The following is a 27,783-nucleotide window of genomic DNA, read 5'->3' on the forward strand; positions in this document are numbered from 1 at the left end:
GCAGGAGTGCAACGACAAAGCTCCCTCACTCGGTCCATCCGTGTGTGTCTCCTCATGCTCGCCCTGCCCGCACACGGCTCCTCGCGCCGCCAACTCCCGTGAGTGACCCCTCGCGTCGTTGCCCACCGCCGACCAGAGCCCTCATACTCACCCTTGCCCCGTACGCGGCCATGCCCTAGAGCCCTGTGCTCGGTTCTCCTCTTCCTCCTTTGCTCATGCGCTCGCAGGGCTAGACTTGGAGGTCACGCAGCGGCAGCAGGCAAGACCTGGAGCTTGCGCGACGCTCTTCTTCCTCAATAGCAGCCCCTCCCTTCTCTTCTTCCTCTGACCACACACGCATACACTTGAGTGTTGAGTCCAACGATTGTCCCTCTTCTTTTTCGAGAGCACACTCGAGGGCGTGTATTTTATTAGGAAAGAGTACAACCAACTAGGTTACCAGCACCTACTAGCTACTGGAATAACCGCTGACGCACTACAAGGTCACACCCTCTTCACGTGACTCTGTCCGCCCAATTTCTAGGGGTAGGTCGTCATCCCGAATTAGATGGAATATACTCTAGTGAGATCGTCCCACCCCTCCTTGATTCCAGCATCAAAAGAGAGATCATCCCATCCCATCTCACCTCATCCCAGCACTAAACAAACGGCACCTTAAGAGGCTTCGTAAACAAAGAACTTAAATATATACGGTTATTGACTTAGGATAAAGTTAAAATAACACTATTTTTCGAATGTGTCAATACAATGCTACGGTTGATAGAAGTGTCCTGGCACGAGCAATGGCAATATATACACATGCATCTAGCTCTCCTCTAGCAGTGTCACCGCACGAAGCACATCATCCACTCTACAGAACGGCGTCGGCGGGGGTTAAGCATCCGTACACTGGGATCGCATGGAAGAATACGGCCACCGGTGCTACTGGCACCGCCAAGAATACAGCAGTAGCAGGCGGAGGGAACACCTGGATCCTCTGCTGCCCTGCGCTATCTGCTTGGGCAACACAAGTCGCACCACGTGCTGTGTATTCCGTCGTCGCAGAGGCAGAGCTCTGTGCCGCCGCAATCGCTGCCAGTGCGTCGAATCCGCTATCATGTTGTCCCGTCGAAGCAAACGACGGTGATGCCACTGACGAAGAGGCGGCAGAGGCAGCGTTCCCCGTAGCCGAGCGCTGCGCAGCCGCGATTTCTGCAAGGGCTTCGAATCCACTGTCAACTTGGGTTGCCGAGCCTTCGTCACTTGACAATGTCATCGATGAAGCCGGCGTGAAAGTGGAAAGCGCCATGGCGCTCTGCGCCCTTGGGAGGTTGAACGCCACACCGCGTCGTCCTTGCTTCGAAGTCTCCAGCAGCGACGGCGACGACGCTGGCCGTGGGATGCCATCCGGCGGTGTGAGCCGCGGTGGTGCGTTGATGGGGTAGAGGAATGCCCGGACGCGGCCGTCCCTGGAGGCCAGGCCATTGCAGCAGTAGAGGCGCGTCACGAGTACCCACAGATCGTGGTCGTCCGCCACGTCGTGGAGCGTGTCCAGTCCGCCGTCGCCACCGGGGCCGGCAACCGCGTATTGGATGTGAACGTCGGAGTAGCCCGCCAGCGCTGCCAACCGTGCGCGAAGCTCGCTCAGGCGCTCAGACATGCCGACCCGGACGATCCGGTTCTCGCCACCGGCGTACCTCGTCTTGCCGGTGTCGGAGCAGCTCATGATCTCCCCGCCGTAGCTGACGACCATCTTCACCGAGGAGCTGCCGTCGGCAGCCATGTCCAGTACCATCGGAGGCCCGACTCGTCGCGAGTGGTACGTCTTGCTATTCGAGGATCAAGGAAGATAGGGGAAGTTTGTTGTTGGTCGATGTCCTTCTTACGTTCGTCAGTTCGTGGACCGACTAATCCTTTTATAGCAAGCGGTTACGATTCCGAGTAGCACGCGGAGGACTACAGCGTGCACGAGTCACTTACCGGAGAGCGACAAAGTTTAGGATTGCTAATCATATCTTGAGTCGGAGATAATCAGATTCAGCCGGAGATATATACTCGGTGAAAACGATACTCTTGTTGCCTGCCGAACAATTTCCGAATTAATCGAACAAAAACCAACAGTGATCTAAGAAATCGAGATTGGAAGTGGGTTTAGAAACTCTTGGAGCTGAGCAACTCTAGCGGATTAGCTATTCTTATTGTGGAGACTTTTCTAGAATTTATATAGCAAAAATTAGCTCCAACAGATGTGTTATATAATTTTGTAAAATAGAAAACTAGTTATCTCTTGATTTTCGGTGGCCATATATAGCCAACCACAGACACTGACTACATGACTTTGTAAAAATAGCAAAAGTTGTAAATCTCTTCTCTTTTTTGAGAAGTTTTCTATTTTATAAAATGACTAAATATTTGGCAATTAATTTTAGCTAAGCTATTAAGTTGCTCTAGGCAATTATTTTCCGGTCAGATTTGTGGCATGCCAAACTTATGAAGTTGTTCCTTTAATTTATTTTGATGCCATTTCTCGCAAAAAAAAATAGCGTTGAAAAACAACGCTACATCACTTCGGGCATCACCAGAGTCTTTTTTTTTTAAAAAAAAAAAAGCAAAGCCACCAAAGGCGCCTGGGTGTGGCTACCTCTGGAAACGAAGCAAACCAGGCCTAAAGCACGCATTTAAATGGGCCTTCAAACTGGCCATATAATTGCTTGGCCGAGATAAATCGACTAGTGGGCCGATCGAATTAGGCATTGTTTAATTCACACCAAAAATAAAAAAAATTAAAATTTTTCGTAACATCGAATCTTACACCATAAACATAAAACATTAAATATAGTTAAAAATAAAAACTAATTACATAGTTTACCTGTAAATTACGAGATAAATCGTCTAAGTCTAGTTAGTTCATGATTGGACAATAATTATCAAATAAAAACAAAAATACTATATTACCCAAAACTAATTTTTTTTTTAAAAACTAAACAAGGTCTTAATGTGGAGGATCAGAAGAAAGAGGAGGTGGCGGGTGGTGACTAGTTGGCGCTGTTAGAGGAACTCCAACACTACCCTAAACTTCACTTGGCAAATCTTGGATTTTGCCAAGTGTAAAGCTCAAATGCCAAGTGAAAAAAAGAGGCTTCTCCAACAGTTAGCTATTTTTTTGACAAATTTGGACTATCTTGTGATTCCTGAAAAAATCAGATGGACTTTTATACAAAAGTTGCAATCTATTTAAGGCATGCGTGCATACTGAATGTGTTGGTCCCACCGCGTAGGCAGGATGCCAAGCGCTCCCAACGCTCCTAAATTTGAGCCAGTTGGCTCTCTTTTTGCCAAGCATACTATTTTGCCAAGTGCATATAGGATAGTGTTGGAGGAGCTTTTTCCATGTTTTGCCAAAAATTAGGATTTGCCAAGTATATATATATATATATAATAGTGTTGGAGTTTGCTCTTAGCTGTACTCGGGAAGATCGGTGGGATCGGACGCGGTGGCTTGGGCGCCGGGGTCGCAATCTCATCTCTCCATTCAGCCGGCGTCCGCCAGCACCGGTGGCAGCGAGCGCACCGTATATGATCTATATAACTTTATAATTTTATATAACTTTATAATTTTATAGTTGAAAAGTTTTTAATTACTATAGTTTAGAGTCCCAAAAATTAATCTAAGTTGACAGATTTTGAAATGAAATTTATTGTTTTTCAAACAACCTCGGATGTTAATATGATTTGTATCAAAGTTATAGATATCAATACGTTCTACAACTTTGTAGTAGAAAACCTTTTAGTTTAAAGCCATTTAGAGTTCCAAATATGTGTAATACGTTTAAAAATTAAATTAAAAAATTCTTAAACAACCTTAAATGTTCTCACGGTTAATACCAAACTTGTAGTGACCGGCTTGATCTACATGTTTTCTACTGATTAGTTTTGATTTGATGTTTTTTTTGCCTCAAATACTTGTTTTAAATTCATATATCTTGAGATTTAATTTTTGAAAAATTTCAATGTCTCGCATGGAGACACATCATTCAACAAGGTTGTAGTGCTTGACAAGATTGAAAACTTAAATTTTTTCATTTAAGTTTATTTAGTAGCCAAAATATTTAATATAAAATTAGAAAATATTTATATCAAAAAATAGAATCCTATATATACTGACAATCATTGGCATGAATGTTGGGTTGTAGGCCACGTGACTTTAGTCCTAGCTAGGAATGCCATATTTTTTGGTTTTTGCGTTTTACGGGAACCACTAACGGATAGGGGTTAATCAATTTTCAGAGACAACTACTTTTACCGTCTCTATAAATGACGCAGTGACATTTGGATGGAGGGAATAACAACCTCCCAGTCTCTGTAAATTTCTGCAACGTTGCAATGGGTTGACTAGGCACCTTAATGGATTGGAACTCACCACAAGTGCTGCTAGGCTTGCTTGAGAGAACACATATACTCCGTATAATTTAGTTTGTTCTCATCAAACTATTTCAGATTTAACAAAACTATTGAAAAAAATGTCAATATTATTTATGATACTAAGTATAGATATATCATAAAAAATATATTATAGGGTGAATCCAAATAATTATTTGGCATTTTTTAGATTACAAATTATTTGGCATCTAGACATTAACAATTCTATGTACGAATTTACCCAAACTTAAAATGTTTTATTTATATGATAAAAGTATAATTGTATATTTTTATAGAACAGATTAGTAGTAGTTCTTTAAAGAAAAAAAGTAGTAGTGTTTTTCTAGTTCTAGGCCGACTCTTTGTGGGGGCCAAGGAATATCTAGAGGTTCGGCCCAGCCCAATAGCCCACTTGTTTCTCCTCCGTCAGACCGTTGAGTGCACGTCGATCTACAATTTGGAGCCTGTCGCCCAGCGCCATCGTCGTACTTCGGCCAGGTCGCCGGCGCTAAGAGGGCGGCAGGGCGCCAAATCGAGTGAACAGCCGGCCGCCGGCGCTCTTGCGAACGATACCGCGACGGTGAGCCCGCACGCGCACGACCGCACCACCGGTTTTTGACTTCTCCATGCATCCAGGGATTCAGTCCTGTCCTGTGCCATCAATCAGCATCCGCCGGAGGTGAGAAGTGACTGGCATTACGTGAGTTGAAATTCTAGGTCCGCCGCTGAATTCTTAGTCAACAAATACGCATCAGTCCGTCAAATACGCTACGCTAGCTAGGACGTACGTGCTATACCTGACTAGCAATGCCTCTTTTGTATGGTGTGCAACAACCCTGGCCCCTGGACGTGCTATACCTAGCTAGCCAGGCAAAGTCATCAATCAAATACCATGATGTTGCATCAGTTATCTCTCACGTTGGAATAGTAAGTAGAGCTGCACTTGATAAGGATGCTCGTATATATATAGTCATATACTCCTATGTGACGATTAAGTCCTTAGTAACGATGGCAACTGGTGACATGGTCAGTCTTCTGTCTCTTGGACAGTCCGACGAATTCTTAGGTCTCAGTCTCACACCGCGTGGCCCGAAGTTGTTTGGCAATTATTAGGAGCCAAGAAGATCATCGAGGTTAGAAACTCTCTAACATTTCGGTACAAAAACTAATCTTGATTTTTTTTCTATAAGACTAGAAAAGCCTATCTCCAATGATTTTCAATTTTAACTCTCCATCTGTCCGTACTTAGAAAACAAAAGAAGGCATCCATATGCGCATGACTGCTACTCCTATGGGGCATTTTTTTTCATGGGCACTCTGACCGTGGCTTCCTAGAAGTTCACTAGAATTGAATCTATGGTCACTATTTTCACATATGAGAAAACTAAGAAATAGAACAAGCAAAAGAGATTTTCATGGGGCTGGGGTCGTCGATGGCGGAGACGGCCTCCAGGGTGCATGGAGGCGGTGACATCTGCCCTCGGTGGCGCACGAACTGTGGAGACACGGGCGGTGTTGGCTAAGCGCCATGGCCCGCATGAGGGGGAGGAGTGGACGGGGTGACACGTGGGGCAGGAGGGGGTTGAGGGCATGCAGGGCAGGTCACAAGAACCTCCTTTGGCGTCGGTGGCGGTGTGGCCAACGATGGGGAGGAGGCCAAATGGGGGTGACACGCGGTGGGGAGGGGGAGGGTGCCGGTGCTGATGGCAGCGACGAGGAGGTGGCGGACACTAGGGATTAGGGTTGCGAGGCTTTCTCTCACATTCTCTCTCTCTCTCTCTCTCTCTCTCTCTTACCCGGCTGTCATTCTAGCTTAAATCATCATTGGAGAGTAGTTTGAATTAAAACCGGTTTCTATATCATATATTTCCACTCTTCAACATCTTTTTTATATCTTATGCGCATTCTAGAGAGCCATCTTCGCTCTTTATCTTTGGCTAGTGAGAAATTCAAAATAGATGGTGAGTATATTTAGATATCCAAATAAACAAGTATCTTGAAGTTGCTGTAACAAGTACCAAACATACGTTGCACGTCACGAGGTAGCGCTTTCCCATTATTCATAGCAGCTGGACCTCGATCGTGGACTCTGAGTTCATGAAATTCCAGTCATAACTGCTGATTCAGTCAGTCAGCGCGTCTACTTATAATGTGGAAACATGATGACATAATGCGCACGTTTTTTAAATTCTACAATCCAAATCTTCTTACTTACTAGTAGCATCTTGTGAGACCCTCTTGTGCAAGGACAAGGAGTATCACTGGTCATGGCGGCAGCAACAATCAAATTTCTCTACCGTCTTGCTCTGGTACTCTCCGTGCTCCTTACCTCCGCCGCCGGCATTGTGTCTAACACAACGCTCGTCAACAATGGCGCCAACATCACCGATGGCGAGACGATGGTATCTGACGGTGGCTCATTCACGCTGGGGTTCTTCGCCCCGACCGGGGCGCCAACCAAGAGATACCTCGGAATCTGGTTCACCGCGTCCCCGGAGGCTGTCTGCTGGGTGGCCAACCGTGATAGACCACTCAACGACACCTCCGGCGTACTGGTGTTCGGCAGCGCTCGGGGCCTTCTCCTTCTCGACGGCTCTGGCCAGACCGCGTGGTCTTCCAACACGACGGCCACCTCTGCGCCTGCGGTGACCCAGCTGCTTGAGTCAGGCAACCTGGTCGTGGGCGAGCAGAGCAGCGGCAGCATCCTCTGGCAATCGTTCGACCATCCGTCGAACACCTTGCTCCCCGGCATGAGGCTCGGCAAGAACCCACAGACCGGAGACGAGTGGTCTCTCACGTCGTGGCGTGCGCCAAACGATCCGAGTCCAGGGGACCATCACCTGGTACTGGACACCCAGGCCCTGCCGGCGGCGATCGTCTTGTGGCAAGGCAACGTCAAGACGTACACGACGGGCCCTTGGAACGGCCTGAGGTTCAGCGGCATCCCGGAGATAGCTTCGTACTCCGGGATGTTATCGGTCCAGGTTGTTGTCCGCCCCGACGAGGTGGCCTACATCGTCACCACCATGCCCGACGCGCCCTTCTCACGCCTCGTAGTGAACGACGACGGAACGGTGGAGCGTCTGGCGTGGGAGCCGGTCAGCCGGACCTGGAACGTCTGGATGCGGTCGCCAAGGGACCTCTGCGACAGCTACGCCAAGTGCGGCGCGTTCGGCCTGTGCAACTCGGCCACCGCGTCGACGCAGTTCTGCAGCTGCATAGACGGGTTCAGCCCCGCATCTCCGTCACAGTGGTACATGAGGGAGACCTCCGATGGTTGCCGTCGGCGCACGCCGCTGGACTGCAGCAACGGGACGACGACGGATGGGTTCATGGTGTTGGGAGGAGTGAAACTCCCTGACACGGACAACGCGACGGTGGACATGAGCGCGACGCTGGAGCAGTGCAGGGCGAGGTGCCTTGCCAACTGCTCCTGCGTGGCCTACGCCGCCGCCGACATCCGAGGAGGCGGTGATGGCAGTGGCTGCGTCATGTGGACGGATGGCGTCGTGGACGTTCGTTACGTGGACAAAGGGCAGGATCTCTATGTGAGGCTGGCAAAATCTGAATTTGGTAAGCAGAAAACTGCACCCGTTACTATGCTATGCTATCCATCCCACTCTAGATTTACACATTCTTCATCTTGTCAACTACGTACGATTTAATATTCTTTGTAACACATTTCTGCAGCTGCAGGGAAGAGGAGGGATGTGGCAAGAATCGTGCTTCCAGTAACGGTATCTCTGCTTGCACTCACGTCTGCGGCCATGTACCTTGTTTGGATATGCAGGGTTAGAGGTAGAGCCACTCGATTGGCATTCCTTCAAGCGGCCGAACGTCCAAACAGTGATGAAGCGATGATAGGTTCCTTAAGCGCGCCAAATGACCTTGGTGATGATGATTTTGATCTTCCATTTGTTAGCTTTGGAGATATTGTTTCTGCAACTAACAATTTTTCTGAGCACAATAAGCTCGGACAAGGAGGGTTCGGGAAGGTTTATAAGGTAACCACAGTAAAATTTCTACAAAACTACAGTACTAAGAAACTTTATCATTGTTTGTTGAGTATAAGAACGACAAAATCATGCAGGGCATGCTGGACGATAACAAAGAAGTTGCAATTAAGAGGCTTGGTAAGGGTTCTAGACAAGGAGCAGAGGAATTCAGAAATGAAGTGCTTCTAATAGCCAAATTGCAGCACAGAAACCTGGTAAGACTTCTTGGTTACTGCATCCATGGAGACGAGAAGCTGCTGGTTTACGAGTATTTACCAAACAAAAGCTTGGATTCCTTCATTTTTGGTATGTTTAGACTAAATTGCATTTAGCAAGTGTAGACAAATAGTCATAGTTACCACTTAATTGCCACTGGAATTTTCTTGCTTACTCACAATACTGTACAGATGCTGCCGGTAAACATGTTGTTGATTGGCCAACAAGGTTCAAGATAATCAAAGGAGTATCTAGAGGAATTCTTTATCTCCATCAGGATTCGAGGTTGACTGTAATTCACAGAGATCTAAAGTCAAGCAACATACTGTTAGATACAGATATGAGTCCTAAGATATCGGATTTTGGTATGGCACGAATCTTCAGTGGAAATGGACAAGAAGAAAATACTAATCGAGTTGTTGGGACGTAGTGAGTAATTAATATGCATTGATGTTTGAAACTAATTTTTATTTTTCAGTATCTATCCTAATTATTTATTACTTAGCGCTATGATTTTTATGCATAACAGTGGTTACATGTCTCCTGAATATGCCATGGATGGCATCTTTTCTATCAAGTCTGATACATATAGCTTTGGTGTCATACTCTTGGAGATTATAAGTGGTTTGAGCATCACTGCAACTCGATTCACCGGCTTTCCTAACTTATTAGCTTACGTAAGTATGCTAACATTCGTGAATTTGTTAAGGTAATTAAAAAAGAAAACGTTTTTGTTATAATAAAATTATATAATATCTTATATGCGATTGATTCCATTTGGTTTAGGCATGGAGCTTATGGCAAGATGATAAGGCAATTGATATGGTGGATTCAGCCCTTTCAGGGACTTGTTCGCCAAATGAAGTTTTACGGTGCATCCAAATAGGACTCTTGTGTGTGCAAGACAATCCATACAATAGACCTCTTATGTCATCGGTTGTGTTCATGTTGGAAAATGAAACCACACCACTCTCGGTCCCAATACAACCCATGTATTTCTCACAAAGGTATTTAGATGACCACGGAATAGGAGAAAATAGTATCAGCTCTTCTGTGAATGACATGAGTGTCACGGTGTTGGAGGGACGGTAGATGGTTAATTTGTTACACATGAATGCTAGTATGTGTAAATCACCTTTTTCTTACATAATAGATGCATGATTTCTTTGTTATTTTTTTGCGATAGGATATGTGTATCTTGTGTATGAGCTTGTACAATATTTTGGTCGATAGTTACATTAAATCAGCGCCATGGATAGAGCAGGTGGCATTTATGGCTTTTTGGAAGCCTGGTTTTCGAGCCCAAAACTAGCGTAAAATACAAGCCCAGTGATTTTCCAGACCTCATTGAAAAAGGGTCAGTTTGGATGCCCTCCGAAACTAAATAATATACTATATGCTTACATTTAGGGTTTGTTTGATTATAATACTAAATTTTAGCTGACTAAATTTTAATCATTTTAGTAACTAAACTTTCAAATACAATAACTAAAAAAACTAAAATAATTTTAGCTAACTAAAATTTAGCAAAGAACGCCAAACAAGCCCTAAATATATAGTCCCGCGTGTCACTGAACCTGCGGGACTCCGTCGTTTTCCAATTTGCACAGCCGAGGCCCGTGTCTCCTGTCGTGTCTCATGGGCATCACGGCAGAGCTGGGCTGTAAGTACCAAGGCCTGCTGTAGTTCCCGATCGACTGGGCCTCTCCAAAAGAGGAGGAGGAGGAGGTCCTAGGCCCATCCAATTGGGCGTGTCCTTCCGAGGATAAGCGGCACCCGCCGGTGCTATTGTGCTGTGCCGGCGAGGCGCCGCAACGGAGCCTGTGCCGGTGTGCCACTGTGCCCTGCGGTCGGGGCGAACGGCGAAGTGCGGACTGCGGAGGCTGTGAGAGCTGAGGCGGAGGAGCCGTAACCACGCTGCCCTTCTTCCTATCGTAGCAGTACGGCTCCTTGGTGCCTCGCGCCGCCGTAGTTCAATTCGGCACCCGTGTCCGATCCCATGGCCGCGGTTTTCGCCAGGTAGTCTCTGCTCTCGCTTCTAATTCTAGTTCCGTGGGGTCCATCCATCGATGAATATGAGGTACTGCACTGAAAGATTTTTTTTTTTTGAGCAAAACTGCACTGAAAGATTAGGCAGCCTTCACCTTTTGGCATTAGAGCAACTGAAGATTAAAGCAATTGCATGTGAAATTTGATTGCATTCTTTGTTATGACACTTGACCATATAATTCTCAAATTCCTGTATGTTATCTGCATTTTTTTCCCAAGCTGCAAGCTAATTCAGTGTGTTCAGTACAGTAAGCTCACATATATCCCTTTGGAAGACTGTAATTTCACATATATTACGACTGGCTATGCTGCTGAAATTCAGTTAAGCCCACAGGCGTACATGGTTAATCAAAGACTTGAACATTTACATAGTATAAATTCCGGTGTGAACATCTAGCGGCCCTCTAGTGTCGTGATAGACGATGTATTCAGAAAGCCTTCTATGTTTCTCCTTGTTTCTTCAGTTTCATTATTCCTTGGTGAAAAATATACAGGCTCCTTTGGTGCTGGAAGCAATATGGTTTCATTCTCCAACATAAACACAACTGATGACATGAGTGGCCTTGCATTTGGATTGTCTTGGATACACAAAAGTCCTACATGAATACACCTAAAAACTTCATGGACTGGACAACTTTCAGCAACCGATGAGTCCACCAATTTCGCCGCATTTCCCTCTTCCCACAATTTCCATGTCTGGAAAATTATAATTTTTTTTCTATCAAATTGATAGATTTTTTGTTTATGTTTATTGAAAACTGGAGTATTCCACACTACTTACATAAGCTATAAGGTTTGGGAAGTCCATTATGAGCTGAGTTGAGATGATCTTCAAACCACTTACAATCTCCAAGAGAAGAACGCCAAAGCTATATGTGTCTGATTTGACAGAAAAGGCACCACTTGTCACATATTCAGGAGACATGTAACCACTGTTTAAACAAATTGAACAACGGAAGAATTTGAGTTAGACTAAACTATTATAGTTGCATTATTTAGAATTGACTAGTAAATGAATTACTCACTATGTCCCAACAACACGGGTAGTGTTTGCTAGTTGCTGGTTTCCCACAAAGATTCTTGCCATACCAAAATCCGATATTTTGGGACTCATTTCTGTGTCTAACAAGATGTTACTTGCTTTAAGATCTCTATGAATTATTGTTAATCTTGAATCTTGGTGGAGATATAGAAGCCCTCTGGCTATGCCTTTGATTATGTTGAACCGTGTTGGCCAATCAAGCACATGCTTTCTTGAAGTATCTGCCAACAAGTAGTATTTAACAAAACCTATTGTTAATCATCAGCAGTATCCTTTTTGTCAATGTAAGAACTGCAATATGCAATAGAGTCAGTGCATACCGAACAGGAAGGCATCCAGGCTTTTGTTAGGCAAGTATTCATAGATCAGTAACTTCTCTTCTTCATGAATACAGCAACCAAGTAGTCTAACTAGGTTCCTGTGCTGTAGTTTGACAAGTAGAACTACCTCGTTTCTGAATTCATCAATACCCTGCCCAGAACCTTGACAAAGTCTTTTGACAGCAACTTCCTTCCCACCTTCTAGCATTCCCTGCATGAATGCATTCTTCTAAGTTGGAGAATGATGAAAGTACAATTTTTTCTTATGTTTTAACGATTCTTTTAACGCATATTATCCTATAACTATTAATGTGAAAATTTGCCGTTACCTTGTAAACTTTGCCAAAGCCTCCTCTTCCAAGCATATTGCAGTCAGAGAAATTGTCAGTTGCCGCAACAATGTCTTTGAAACTAACAAATGGAAATTCTTCATTTTTGTCTCCAAGTTCATTCGAGGTGCTCAAGTATCTTAGCATTAGTTTCTTCTGAATCTCCCTTTTCCTCCATATCCCTGCTGGTTGGGAGTGGGACATTGGTATCTTTTTCTTAAAACTTGTACAGTAATAATACTACATGTTGAAGCAAGGCACTTATTGTTGTACCTTTGAATTTGCATAGGCAGACAAGGGCTATGCATGTGGGTAGCAGCAGGCATGCTATAACCGGGACTACAATCTTTACTATATTGGTCTTGATTTTAACTGCCAAAGTAGAACTGTTAGTATGTACTGACTCATTAATTAACTAGAAGAGCTACTATATCTCTTGTTGTTTGTTTTTAGTTTCTGAAGCCATTTCATTAACTGGTGATAAATGAAGGAAACAGAACCAATCGAGGTAGGGAAAACAGAGCCCATCATCACCCTACTGGGGGAGTTGCAATGGGGTGGCTGGAGATGCTCTATTGCCGTTCAGTTTTATTATACTTATTGCTTGTGTTCTTTAAATCACATTAGTGAAAATCTATTTTGAGTGGACATTTCTCACTATGGTGTATCTTCTGCTTCATTGCTAGATGGAAATCTCTGCCATCATTGGATAAACTGATCCTCTGATCAACAAATCTGAACAACAGATGATGAAACGGTGCGTACCAGGAGGGTCGGCAAGCCGGATGTACAGCTTCTCACCATAGTTGATGCTTTTCCATGTGTCGACAAGATCCCCAGTCCAAACCAAGCACCTTGACTGGTCGACCATGGCACCGCTGCTGCTCAAGTTTGCGTAAGCATAGGCAGTGCACGAGCAGTTAGTGCTGCACTCAGCCGCGCACTGCTCAAAGCTTCTGTTCCGGAGGAGCACGAACTTGTCAGGAACTCTCATCCCGGTCAAGGCCACGAAGTGACTTCCCTTGCTGCACTGCAACTGCAGAGGCTCCATCCTCCGGCATCCTGTCGAAGAGTTCATCCCGACGGCGACGGGCTCAAAGCCCTCGAGGCACTGGCACGCCGGGGCAGCTCCGGTGAAGTCGCAGTAGCCGTTGGGGCCACACGAACCGTAGAGGCCGTAGCCACCGGTGGGGCGCTCGGAGATGACCGTCCACGCCGACGAGTTGGTGTCCCAGCTGAGGAGCTTCATCGTGCCGGTGTGGTCGAGCATGATCCGGAAGTACGGCGAGCCGTCGGAGACGGTGTACACGAGGTAGAACTCGTCGCCGGTGTTGACAATGGTCTGGTACACCATCGAGCTAGGGGAGCTCGCGTACATGCCGCCTGACACCGACACGCCGTTCCACACGCCGATGCGGCAGTACGGGTCGGCCCCGTGCCAGACCATCAGCTGGAGGTTGGAGACGGAGTCGAGGCCGAACGAGAAGTCTCCGGTGGACGGGTCGGCGGGGCCTCTCCACGAGACCAGGCGCCCGGCGGCGGCGGCGGGGCGAGCCCTGTGGATCATCAGGAACCTCATGCCTGGGAGAATGGTGTCAGTCGGGTGATCGAAGCTCTGCCAGACGACCGTGCCGTTGGACAGCTGGAGTACCAGGTTCCCCGTGTCGAGCAGCACGGCCTGCAGGGCAGTGCCGTTGTCGTGGACGGCGGCGGCGATGGCGTACTTCTGCGTCCTCCAGAGAGTGTGGCCTTGGGAGTCCGACAGCACGAGGTCAGAGCTGTTGCTGATGGCGAGCGTCGGGGACGAAGCCGTGGTGGCTGGGCTATCGCGGTTGGCGACCCACACGACGGTGCGGTTGCGCTCAGGGATGCCGTGGAACCAGATCGCAACGTACAGGCTCGTCGTGTTGGAGCCGGAGCCGGACGGGGAGAAGAAGCCGAGTGCAAAGACGCCGCCTTTGGAGATGAGCAGGTCGCCGGGGTGGAGTGGCCTTGCGCTTGTCAACTGGTCATCGGATTTGCAGACACAAATCATCAGGAGGAGCTGGAGCAGGAGGATGAAAATGGTAAGGCAGGTCGTGCCCATATTCTGCCTTCTGTGTTCATCGATCGCTGACGAGTCAGGGGCGACGAAAATGGCACCAAGATATAGATCAGGTTGTGGCACGTGGTGGAGTCATAACCCGGCCGCGAGTGAACCAAAATTTGATGAAAATGCAAAACGTCAATGCCGTGTAATGGTCTAAAATTATAAATTATTCTAAGAATCATTGAGGAGTCAAAGCATTTTTTAAGTTTGACTAAAATTATAGAGAGAAATACAAAGATTTGTAATATAAAGTGAGTATACTTAAGGACAAATCTAATGATACTTAGTCAGTATCATAATAATAATTATTTTATCATATAAATTTGATCAAACTTAGGATAGTTTAACATTCCAAGATTCTTGGAATGACTTATAATTTGAGGTGGAGGAAGTATTTAACAATAGGTTGTTGACATTGCCCGGCACTTCACAGGACAGATGTAGAACAAGGCTTTTATTGTTAGAAGAAAAGAAAATAAGGCAACGTGGCATGCAGGGGATAGACGGACAAAGGTATGTATTTCAGAATCAAAATAAAATTGACCAAGCCTAGGAGCAAATTAGTCCACATTATGACTTGGTGGACTAAGGGGATGTTTGGTTTGTGGCCACAGTCTGCCACGCCTAAACTTAAGGTCGCCACAAGATCTTTGGCCAGCGTTTGGTTCAGCATCCAGCTTCGGTATGCCACAGCCACGGAATCATCTCGCCACAAATTTTCTTCCCAAAAAGTGTGGCGGACGTTTTTGCCGCCGCAGCCCGTCGTGGCGCGCCGCAACCCAAAAAAAATCACTGCAGTAGAAATATCCCGAGGCCCATCTTGTACTACCTCTGTCTGCTAGATTTTTTCTTCTATATTTTTTAATTCCATTATTTATGTATGGACATTTGACATTTTTCTGTGATTAGTAGAATCCAGTAAAAAATTTGGCTGGGTTGTACTGATCCATGCTTGGCTAGTTGCTGGTTTTATAATTACTATTGTAATCTGAATCTCCTAGGCTTAAATCTTCTATATATGTTATTCTATGGAAAATGGGTGTGATCTTACTGTGACAATGAGGTTTTTTTCATTTATTTGTGGCCGCAAACCAAACAGATACCACAACATTTTGCCATACTTTTGTGGTAGTAATCCAAACAGCTGCCACACTTATTTTGCCAAATCTTAGTCACTAACCAAACACCCTGTTTTTGCCACAGTTTGTGGCTTGCCACACTTATGGCTGCTACTTAAGATTAGGCATGGCAATGTGTGGCTGGCATCCAAACATGCCCTAAGACACCAAGGAGCCAAGGAGGAAGGATCTTGCTACGTGGCAACACCCTCCATTGCGTTGAACTATGTTGCACGCGCAAAGAAAAACTGCTGCTTACAGCTGCAGTGTTTCGTCGTGCCAAGCAAAAGTGAAACCCGGCTGGCCGGCTCGGCTGCTTCTCTTGGTCAGTTTGGATTTGAAGATTTAGAATAAAAGAGAGCAACCCCTCTCCTTAACATCTTTGTAAACGAAATGTAACAAGCTAAGGCCTTGTTTAGTTCGAAATTTTTTTCAAGATTTCCCGTCACATCGAATCTTTGGTCGCATGCATGAAGTATTAAATATAGATGAAAATAAAAACTAATTGCACAGTTCACCTGTAATTTGTGAGATGAATCTTTTGAGTCTAGTTACTCCGTGATTAGATAATGTTTGTCAAATAAAAACGAAAGTGCTATAGTAGCTAAAAACCAAAAATTTTGCAAACTAAACAAGGCCTAAGATTGCACCCCCCCACCCCACCACCACCACAAAAAACAGCTTTATTTCCAAAATAAAGTGTCATTATTGTAAGTCAAATATTTTTAACTTTCGCCAAATATATGTAATAAAATGTGAGTATTTATGGTGTATAATCAGTATCATTAGATGAATCATTTAATATAATTTTATAATAAACTTATTTGAAGATATATATGTTGCTAATTGTTTCCCACACAAGTGGGCTCCTACATGAGTTAACACCTGTAATTAGCAGGTGCTCAATGCAACCATATATATATTTGTTGCCGCAAAAGCTAATATGCAACCCACCTTGTGTCCATGAGCTAAAAGCACGGAGGGCTATGTACAATATGACGCAAGGCAAATTTGGCAACACATTGGTGCACGAAAGAAGCCCACGATATTATAATGAAAATGTGATGAATGAAGATCTCGTGATTTGCCCTCAAAAGGGAAAGGAAATAGGTAGAGAAAATACTGGACGATTGAGATGGAAGTGGACTCCAAGCGAGGATTTTGGACTTCAGCCCATCCCACCGAAGGCCCATCAGACAAACACAAGCCGCGGCACCCATGTTCTGTTAAGTAAGAACTTCAAGCCCATAATAATATCGTAATGCATGGTAGGCCATCCCGATCCAGAAACGACCAACCTGTTATAGATGGTGCGAAAGCCATCCAATTTCATGGCTCCGATTGCACTTCACCTTAAATTCAGACTATAAGTGTCAACTGTTAATACAGCACAATATTTGAGAGCTTAATTAGATTCTAATATCTACAGTTTCACACAATAAGGACATGAAAAAAAAAACAGTGTAGTTATTAAAAAAACAGCTGCCAAAGATATTAAGCATCTTCGCCAAAAAAAAAGATAAAAGAAGTCTTACACACTACTAATGGATTACAGGACTCCTACAGGAAATTATTTACACATACAAACATTTCATAACTTAACCATCTAGCGCCCCTCTAATAACACTGTCGTGCTCATATTATTCATAGAGTTACTAGTGTTTTCTCCTGTTTCCTGGGCTTCAGAATACCTTTGTGAAAAAAATACAGGCTGTTTTGGAACTGGAAGTGCGGTAGTTTCATTCTCCAACATGAAAACCACTGATGACATGAGTGGCCTGCTATTTGGATTGTCTTGCACACACAAGAGTCCTATGTGGATACACCTGAAGGCTTCATTTGGTAAACAACTCTTGACAAGGGATGAATCCACTAAATCCATTGCCTTTCCTTCATTCCACAAGCTCCATGCCTAAACCAATCAAATCAATTTCATAGAACATTAATAGATATTTCTTCACTGCATTGTTAAAATTTCAAGCAAGCCACTGTACTTACATAAGCTAATAGATTTGGGAAATCTGTGATGTGGGTTAGACTAATCTTCGAACCACTTATAATCTCCAAGAGTATGACACCAAAGCTGTATGTATCAGACTTGACAGAAAAGGCACCATCCATAGCATATTCAGGAGACATGTAACCACTGTTTAAGGATTGTTAGCAGTAAGTAACAAGCTTATTAAGTGCAGGAAAACATAGGGTTATTTAAAATCTGAGGCGTGGATTACTCACTATGTCCCAACAACCCGATTAGTATTTGCTTCGTGCTGGTTTCCTCCAAAGATTCTTGCCATACCAAAATCTGATATCTTAGGGCTCATATCCGCATCCAACAATATGTTGCTTGGTTTGAGATCTCTGTGAACTATCGTCAACCTTGAATCCTGGTGGAGGTAAAGAAGCCCTCTAGATATTCCTTTGATTATCTTGAACCTTGTTGGCCAATCAAGGAGCTTTTTTCTTGCAGCATCTACAATGGTATGTTATAAGTAAGTAAATTCCATGGTAATATGGCTGCTCTTTCCTTTTGTAAAATTAAAAAGTTTCAACATACCAAAAATAAAGGAATCCAAGCTTTTGTTTGGCAAGTATTCATAAATCAGCAATTTCTCATCTCCACAAATGCAGCAACCAAGAAGTCTGACGAGGTTCCTATGCTGCAATTTGGCAATCAGAACTACTTCATTTCTGAATTCCTCTGCACCTTGCCCAGAACCCTGACTGAGCCTTTTGATTGCAATTTCTTTCTTCTCACCGAGCATACCCTGCACGATTTCACCATTAGTAAATTGAAAAAGGGAGTGACTAGAAATGCATACTACTATTGTTCAAATAATTATTTTTTATTACCTTGTAAACCTTCCCAAATCCACCTTGACCAAGCATATTGTCTTCAGAGAAGTTATCTGTTGCAGTTACAATATCTTCGAAGCTAACAAATGGAAGTTCTAGATTTTCATCACCAAGTTCATGTGACGTGGTCAAGTATCCAACCATCGCTTTCTTCTGGATATCCTTGTTTCTCTGTTGGCCTAAAAGAAATATCAATCAGTATATATCCTTTGCTAGTACTTGTTAGAGTAATTCTGCAAGAATTTTGAACTATGAATAACTCTGAGTAGCAAAGTGGCTCTACCTCTCAGCCTGCATTTCCAGACAAGGTACATGGCAGCAGCCACAAGCACAAGCAGCGATGCCGTAACCGGAAGCACGATTTTTACCACATCCATTCTCTTCCTATTAGCTGCAGAAATACATTACACAAAGTGAATAGATGACCTTTTTGTAAACGCCGTATAGAATGGACGATAAAACTTTGCTTCTTAATTATACTACTGCTCTTTCCTCATTTGCGAGAAAAAAGTCTATGTCATTGGGACTGTCACTTACCTAATTCAGACTTCGCCAACCTCAGGTAGAGATCCTGTCCCTTGTCTACGTACCGGACATCAACAATGTTATCCTTCCACATGACGCAGCCGCTGCCATCACCACCTCCTCGGATGTCGGCGGCGGCGTAGGCCACGCACGAGCAGTCGGCGAGGCACCTCGCCCTGCACTGCTCCAGCGTCGCGTTCATGTCCACCGTCGTGTTGTCCGTGTCGGGGAGCTTCACTCCCCGCACCACCCTGAACCCGTCCGTCGTCGTCCCGTTGCCGCACTCCAGCGGCACGTTCCTCCGGCACCCGCCACCGGACTCCCTCATGGACCACTGCGAGGGGTTCACGGGGCTGAACCCAACGACGCAGCTGCAGAAGAGCGTGGACGCCGTGTTCACGTTGCACAGGCCGAACGCGCCGCACATGGCGTAGTCGTCGCAGACGTCCCTGGGCGCCTGCGCGAAGGTGTTCCACACCCGGCTGGCGGGGTCCCATGCCAGCCGGTGCAGCACGCCGACCTCGTTCAGCACGAGGCGGGAGAAGGGCGCGTCGGACGAGGTGTTGAAGATGTAGGCGATCTCGTTGGGGCGGACGATGACCTGGTTGGAGAACAGCTCCGAGTACGACGCCATCTCCGGGACGCCGCTGAACCACAGCCCGTTCCAGGGACCCGTCCGGTACTTCTTGGCGTTGCCTTGCCAGGAGACGCAGTCCGGGAGGCCCAGGGTGTCCATCACACGCCGGCAGTCCCCGGTCGTCGGGTCGTTCGGCGCGCGCCACGACGTGAGGGACCACTCCGCGCCGGTTCGCGGGTCCTTGCCGAGCCTCATGCCGGCGAGCAAGGTGTTCGACGGGTGATCGAACGACTGCCAGAGCACGTCGCCGCTGCTCTGCTCGCGCACGACGAGGTTGCCGGACTCGAGTAGCTGCGCCACGGCAGGAGCCGAGCTCGTCGTGTTGGAAGACCACGCGGTCTGGCCAGAGCCGTCGAGAAGGCGGAGGCTCCCGGAGCTGCCGACCACCATTACCCCTAATCCTGAGGTGTTGCTGATGGGGGTGTCACGATTGGCCACCCAACAGACGGCATCCGGGGACGCGGTGAACCAGATGCCAAGGTATCTCTTGGCTGGCACGCCGGTCGGGGAGAAGAAGCCCAGGGTGAAGGTGCTGCCGGATGAGACCAACGTCTCACCGTCGGTGATGTTGCCACCGTTGTTGAGCGTGTCAGATGCAATGCCAGCGGCCGAGGCTCTGAGAAAAAGCAATAGCACGGGGAAAATCATGGCGGAAAGATTGAGAAAAGACATGGCGGAAAGATTGAGAAATCTGCTGGCTGATGACTGCATGATAGTTGATGCTAGAATCTCCCCTTTGTGCAATAAAGCTCCTGGTGTCACTGGACAGCGTTATACTCCTATTGTCCTATATCGCTCACAATGCTGGTGCTTTTCATTGGTTGCATATTTAGCACGAAACTCGTACTAAACTTATTTGTGCCCCTACTTATTTGTTAGTCAATTTCTTTTTTATACGAACTGGCACTGTTAGTGTCTGTATTAGCCAATTTAACAGCCTGCCCAAATTTACAAGGTCGCACCAATCGTATCTCTTATTTTAAACTGACCCCCTTGGTCTCTTTATTGTTTACTAATCCTCAGTTCCAAAATATAGGTAGTTTAGCTTTTTCCTTATTTTGTTCCAAAATACTCCGTACAGAGATTGAGCAAGTTAACAACATGGACAGTGCATTATCGGTAAATGTTATTAACAGAAATGTTTAAATAATAACCATAAATAATGCCCACATATGGTTTTTTTTTCAGGAACGCAGGAGAGCTGCGTTTTTAAATTATCTACTTCTATCATTATTAATGAAAATGCTAACCTAGCTATAGTAAACATATATATTGTGCCGTCCTGCATATATCAAATATACATGGTTACATGATCAATAAAGTTATATATTATGTTTTAGCGATAGACCATGAACAATGTTCTCTTCATGACACATATCAATGATACCAACAATTCATCTAAAATTATAATAATATTTTATGACAATAATATATGCAAGTTATTACCCTAGATAAAACCTATATACTCCCTCCGTATAGGATTTAGAAGTCGTTTTGGACAAGATTTAGGTCAAACATTGATAATATAAATCATTAATAACGTTTAAATTGTTGAGTTTGCAAATATGAAAATTATATGAATAGATTTATCTTGAAAAACACTTTCATAAAAGTATACATATATCATTTTTACTAAATATTTTTATAAAAATAAGAGATCAAAGTTGTGTTTCAAAGACCGTGTCGCTGTCCTAAATGACTTCTAAATCTTATACAGAGGGAGTATTTCTATTAAAATGTTGTGGTGAATCTCCACTGATAAATTTATAAATTTCTTTATAGTAAGCAGCGTTAGTTAGGCACAAAATATTACATCATCTTGAGGCTAGCATGTTGGCATATCCTAGATCTCACTTCAAACTACACAGTCAATTTTGAGCTGCGTGCCATCACAGTAGTTAAGAGTGTCGTATAAGACCATAAATCTTTGCTTTTAATAGAATACAAAAGGAGAATCTGAGTTTTAGATTAACATGAGGACAAAGAGTTTGTTGAATCAGAAATTTGAAAGTCAAAATCCATAATCATGATGTCCTGAAACATGGACTGCAACAAGAAAGCAGAGGTAGAATAACTAGTAACCAATGATAATAATTCATTCATATTTCCCTTTGGACCATTCTAACTAACTCTCGTATATTTCGTTTTTAAAATTTCGTTTAGATAGTTCTTCGTTAGATATTGATGAAATTGTAGGGTTTAGATTTGAAACTGGCCCCCCTTTTAGAATTTGTGTAAAATATTCCAATCTGAATTGGATCCCTAGTGTCATATAAACTTCTACAAGGATTATGCATATTTCAATTAAGCACCATATACCGTCGTATGTCTTGTTGATGATGCAAAAATTTGGTAGAAATTTTGACATTAAGCACCATATATTGTTGATGATGCAAAACTTTTAACATTCAAGTCGTCCATTTGCTTTTAACTGACGTTTTAGTTTCCTTGCAGTAGTGGGTGTTTGTGAGTGGGGGTTTGGATCTATGTATAACTCTCTCTTCTTTTGGCCTCTGCGGATCGAGTTTTTTATGATACACAACTCTTCTGTCTGAGAAGAAAAAAAACTTTTAACATTAAGCAGTGTTATTACCTAGGAACTATTTATATATATGTACTCTAAACATTTCTACTATTTTTCTTCATGATAAAATCTAAACATATAGTCCTCCTGTAAAAGAGAAACTCCATTATCCAAAAATCGTGATTGCTTACGAGTGGTGGCAATACAAAGTTGACTTAGTCCATGCACGGATAAGCTGCACGATGCACAAAGACCTGCTAGTAGAGTGCTAGCTCATGGAGTCATGGATGATACGTGACTTTAGGCTGCCACTGGTATATGCACATAAAGGGAAGTCACATCCACTAGTCTACAGCATGCATCATGCACAGACTGCAGGCCGCGGGTTAGCTTCTTCTTCACTGTTCCTAGAACGATTAGAGTCTGTTCACTTGTATAAAAAATTATAATTGAAAATACTGTTTACTAATTTATTATGAGAAAAAAACACTACTGATAGAAAAAATACAGACAAACGAACAGGCTTGGGGTAGTGGAACGTGAATCATGAAACGTGGTATACTTTGGAACGCTCCTTGACAAAGATTTTTTCACTGTTGGGACGAAACTGATTCACATTCTTGGAATGGCACGTTGCCAAGATGCGGAACGTGGCATTGTACCACGTCTCCTACTGACTGTGGTCCAGGCCGGATCTTCTCCATTATTGTGTAGCCTGAACTGATGCTGGCCTGCACGGCTACAAACAAATCCCTCTACCCTCGCGAACATGCAAGACGAGGACGGCGTAAACTTACGCATGGCTGCTGTGTACGCAACAGAGTAAACATCTGCTGAAATCAAACGAATACGACCTGTAGACTTTTGTAGTGCGTGCCATCTTTGATCTTTTCTTTCCAAGTGGTTAGACTGCTGACTTTTTTTTGTGTCTGATTGATCGGCAAGGCATGCACAACCCGACCCTTTTTTCGCAGTTGCTCTGCATCACTCTAGTCTCTAGAAAACAGCGCGCGTGAAACAGCAAGCACTTTATTAAACTTGATTGATTACCTTGCCGAGCTCGCCCATGCTCATCAGTACCCTTGCTCTAACGATTCGTCCAAGCTTGAGTGATTCTGAAACAGGCCAGGTCATGGTACAGCGACGGCTCGAAAATGACGCAGCAGCCAGCAGCAACCAGCAAGCCAGGGGCACCCGGTGAATCGAAGAACAAAGCTGCTATCTTGGCAAGAAAGAGATGCTGACTGGTGTGGACCATGGCGACGGCGTCGGTGTCGTCGTCGCCTCTTTTGCTATGCAGCACGGGGAGCAAGCAGCGGCGGGAGTTGACCCAAGGCGGTGGCTGATGACAACTAGCTGTCGAGCGCTGCCATTGGGAGGAGGAGGAGGAGGCTGATGCTGATGGAGTCGACTGTCGACAGAGAGATTTTCAGCCACGAACTTCGATTGAAATCAGAGTTGGGCCGGTTCAGTCTCCGAAGTTCAGCCAGCCCGTTGATGAGGCCCAAATATTACTATGGGCTGAGACCTTGCGAAACCTATGTACTGGGCCTGAATTCGACGGCCCATCTTTGAAACAGCCTAGAAATTGGCGCGCTCTCAGCTCTTGTTGTTCTGAAAAGCAAGGCAGTTGGTCCTCTCACGAGAGTCATGTACGAATTTGCAGATTCTGCTCTGAGAAACAAACTGTGTACGAGTTACGGTGTATATTAGTGCAAGGAATATCAACGGTTACTCTTACACCAAAAGAAAGGAACAGGTTTAAAACGAAGGCAAAAGAAGAACGAAAAAAAGGTTATATAGGCCAGTTTCAGGCTGCTTCAGTGCTAGTCCAGGCTATCTTAGCAAGGGCATGTCAAGTGAGATCGACGGTGTCTCTCTGTGCGCCACTGTCGTTGAACGCAGCGTGTGAAGGAGACCCAGTGCTGCTGTGATCATCAAATATTGGCATTTTGGGCGGGTAGATCCCGGAATCATCACTGTTTAGCATTGTGACTACCGCAGACATGGTAGGCCTATCTATCATCAGGCAGCTGTTGGACACAGAGAAGGCCTATCTGAACGCATTTCTCCAATGCAGGAAGAAGCCCAAACTCAGGCTCTTCCATGGCTGAATCCAGAAGGTCCTCGATCTTATGCTGGCTCCAACAATCCCAGGCCTGCAAAAGATCGAGCTACAGATTTATGCCTAAACGTTCAAAAAAATACAGATTTATGCCTACTTCTTGAGAAATTAAATGAAACGTAATAATATGGAATTTCTGGCTATCGGTGTACTTACATAGGGTAGGAGTGGTAGCATGTTTCTTTTTCTTGGGCCACTTATTATATTCATTATGACAACTCCGAAGCTGTAGACATCGCATTTCAGTGTAAGGTTTCCTTGCATCGCGAACTCCGGAGCCGTATACCCCCTTTGGTTAACAAAAAATATGTCAGATCATATCTGGGGGAAAAAACGGTAGACATGTACTGATGTACATGATGTAGCCAAATTAATAGAACATCAGCTGAAAGGTTAAGGTTCAATTAATCATACGGTGTCTGAAAATTTGTTTGAGTTATCTGATCTTCAATGAATGTTTTCGCGGTACCAAAATCTGCTATCTTCGGTCTCAAATTGTTGTCCAGAAGTATGTTGGAGGGTTTTAGATCCCTGTGAATGACTTCCTCGCTTAATTCTCCATGGAGATAAGCAACGCCTTTGGCAACCCCACGAATGATTTCCAGCCTTCGCTCCCAATTCAGAGACGCACGGAGTTTGGGGTCGTTTCCTGTCAGTTTGATGCATGCATAGAACATGAGAACATTCAAGTGCCAGGAGGTTAAAATGATTATATCTCCAGACAAAAGAATGCATCACAGATTACGAGTCAGTGTATACCGAATATGTAGAAACTCAAGCTCTTATTCTGCATGTACTCGTAGACTAGTAGACGCTCATTTCCATCCTTGCAGTAAGCAAGGAGCTGAATAAGATTTCCATGCCTTAGTTTTGACATCAGTTCCACTTCTCTCATGAAAGCCGTTTCACACTGATCATAGGTAAGCGAAGAATGTATGATCAGCCGCTTTACGGCAACCTTGGTTCCATCATCTAGCATGCCCTGGTGATTGTATACTTACATGATGTTATATGTCACAGAATTTTAACGGTAAAATAGATATTCAGTAAAAAGAAGGCGACCTACAGAGTACAGACAGACCTCATAAACGATGCCAAATCCACCTCGGCCAATGATGTTGTTTTCGTGAAAATCTTTTGTTGCTGCTTTCATGCTAGATAGTTGAACAGAAGGGACGATCGGAGCAGGAATAGCCTGAATACTATGAGTAGCTGGAACATGGATCAACATGTCTGCAAATTAGCTTATGCAAAATGAAATTTCTCGTTTTCTTTTCTACAGAAAATTACAGGAGGTTGAGTGCTGAAATAAAGGGGGAAAAGAAGTAGGAGTAACCGGGTTTGTTAAATCACCTGAGATTCTAGATGTCAGATGCCTCCTAATCATGAGTAGGACCACGAAAATAATAAGCAGAACCATGACGAAGGAAGACACAGATGCGCCAACAACCCGAGCAGTAGGAGATGACCGGTGAGATGGTTTGACTTCACCTGTCAGTTTCACAGTAAGGATCATCAAAGGACAAAGCTAGTATGTCGAGCAGATGAGATCATGAGAAAGCAATGGCTGTGTTCATCTACATCGATCGATGCAGAGTCAAAGATATGCCCTGTTGGCAAAATCTGAAATAGCGCCGTTATTTGAACGCTAAAGCTATGCAACTAAGCAGGGGCTATAGTGTGCAATAGCGGCCAAAGTTGGCATTGCTGCACAAATAGAAATAGCTTAGCGTAAGATCTCTCCCGTCACTATAGCCCGTTATTTTTTTTCCATGATGCAGACCTAAGGGTTTTACAAAGTTTTCCCTTAGAAAGGATGCCAAAGTTCGTTATTAAGGAAAAAAAAGGGAAAGAATGCCAATTGCCAAAGCAACAGCAGCAGAAATGCTGGAACATAGTAAATTTTGCTGAATTGCTGTAGGCATACCTAGTTCAGATCTTGCTGACTTCAGATAGAGGTCCTGCCCTCCATCCACAAGGCGCAGATCGACGAGGCCATCCGTCCACATGATGCACCCACTCCTGGCGCCGCCGCCGCCGCCGCCGCGGATGTCCATGGGTGCGTAGGCCACGCAGGAGCAGTTAGCCACGCACCTCGCTCCGCACTCCTCCAACGTGACGCCCGCGTCCACCGACACGTTGTCCGCGTCGGGGAGCTTCACCCCCCGCAGCCGCAGGAAGCCGTCTGCTGCCGCCGTTGCCATCGTCCCGTTGCCGGCGCCGGCGCCGGCGCAGTCCAGCGCCACATTCCGCCGGCACCCGACAGAGTAGTCCCGCATCCTCCACCCCGCGGGGGACGCGGGGCTGAACCCCCGGGCGCAGCCGCAGAACGACGTGGACGCCGCGCCGGCGTCGCACACGCCGAACGCGCCGCACCTGCCGAACGCGTCGCACACGCCCCTCGGGGCCTGGAAGAAGTTCTTCCACGCGCGGGTGGCCGCGTCCCACACCAGGCGCTGCACCAACCCGTCGTCGGTGAGCAGCAGGCGGGAGAAGGGCGCGCCGGCCCTGGCGACGTACCCGTACGTGACCTCGCCGGGGCTGACGGTGAGCTCGTACGCGAACATGTCCGAGTACGTCGCCATCTCCGGGATGCCGCTGAACCACAGCCCGTTCCACGGCCCCGTCCGGTACCGCTCGACGTCGTCGCCGTCCCGGAGAACGTTTTCCGGCACGCCCCTCGCGTCGGTCGTGTACCAGTACTTCCCCGACGATGGGTCGCTGGCCGAGCGCCACGACGTGAGGCGCCACTCGGCTCCGGTCCACAGGTTCTTGCCGATCTTCATGCCGGGGAGCAAGGTGTTGGACGGGTGGTCGAACGACTGCCATAGGACGACGGCGCTGCTGTTCGGGTCACTCAGAACGACGAGGTTGCCGGACTCAAGTAGCTGCGCCGATGCTGGGCCGGCGGCGGCACTGGTCGTGTTTGAAGACCACACGACTTGGCCGGAGCCGTCGAGCAAGAGAAGGCTCCCGGCGTCAGTGATCACCAGCGCTGATCCGGAAGTGTCGGCGAGTGGGCGGTCACGGTTGGCTACCCAGCAGACGGCGTCCTCGGAAACGGAGAACCATATCCCGAGGTATCTCTTGCTTGGCACCCCGAGGGAGAAGAAGCCGAGGGTGAATGATCCTCTGGCCGAGACGAGCTTGTCGCCGTCGGTGATGTTGCGGCCCTTGCTCAGGATGTCGGACGCAGCATTAGCAGCAAGAGCTGTGAGAGCAACAAGGAGGAACAGGGAGAAGAAAATGAGGAGGATGCTGTTTGCGTTTGCCATGGACGATCGATGTTTTGTAGTTTTTGCACAAGGCACAGGCAATGTAACCACCCCTCGTATGCAGGAGAGATGTCGGATGGGTTGCGCATATATGACCGTGCTAGCGGGAAAAAAAATTCTCTGCATACTGATGCAGAGAAAGATGGGACGTGAGTAAGGCCCGATGACGAGCTAGGTCGGTTTGGTTTGGCTCGTTCTAGGATAACGAGGTAGCTCAGCTCGATTTGGTTCGTTACGAGTTTAAGGCTTTGAGCTGACTTGTTAAGCTCATGAACTTGTATACAA

General features: G+C 45.7%; 2 protein-coding genes, 1 long non-coding RNA gene and 1 pseudogene across 4 annotated transcripts; 2 read left to right on the forward strand and 2 right to left on the reverse strand.

Moving 5' to 3' along the window:
* LOC8074762 (receptor-like serine/threonine-protein kinase SD1-8) lies at nt 6,666-9,730 on the forward strand. The gene is made up of 6 exons (XM_021463883.1): nt 6,666-7,971; nt 8,089-8,402; nt 8,489-8,699; nt 8,801-9,038; nt 9,139-9,286; nt 9,396-9,730. Exons 1-6 carry the CDS (start codon nt 6,666-6,668, stop codon nt 9,699-9,701), a joined length of 2,523 nt encoding a protein of 840 aa, XP_021319558.1. The 3' UTR covers nt 9,702-9,730.
* LOC110436539 (G-type lectin S-receptor-like serine/threonine-protein kinase B120) lies at nt 10,838-14,659 on the reverse strand. 2 transcript variants are annotated; one of them, XM_021463784.1, is made up of 7 exons: nt 13,115-14,659; nt 12,623-12,721; nt 12,350-12,531; nt 12,021-12,231; nt 11,684-11,921; nt 11,440-11,590; nt 10,838-11,354 (listed from the first exon to the last, which is right to left on the reverse strand). In XM_021463784.1, the coding sequence occupies exons 1-7, from the start codon at nt 14,433-14,435 to the stop codon at nt 11,052-11,054; spliced, it is 2,505 nt and encodes an 834-aa protein (XP_021319459.1). In that variant the 5' UTR covers nt 14,436-14,659; the 3' UTR covers nt 10,838-11,051. The 2 variants fall into 2 exon arrangements, with proteins under 2 accessions (XP_021319459.1, XP_021319460.1); XM_021463785.1 differs by lacking the exon at nt 10,838-11,354 and having other exon boundaries at nt 11,440-11,537.
* Nucleotides 14,796-15,675, forward strand: LOC110436540. The gene is made up of 2 exons (XR_002454313.1): nt 14,796-14,951; nt 15,053-15,675. It is a non-coding gene; the product is annotated as an uncharacterized LOC110436540 (long non-coding RNA).
* LOC8074763 lies at nt 17,163-27,597 on the reverse strand (annotated as a pseudogene).

This window comes from Sorghum bicolor, chromosome 6 (genome assembly GCF_000003195.3).
Source record: "Sorghum bicolor cultivar BTx623 chromosome 6, Sorghum_bicolor_NCBIv3, whole genome shotgun sequence".
NCBI lineage: Eukaryota > Viridiplantae > Streptophyta > Magnoliopsida > Poales > Poaceae > Sorghum > Sorghum bicolor.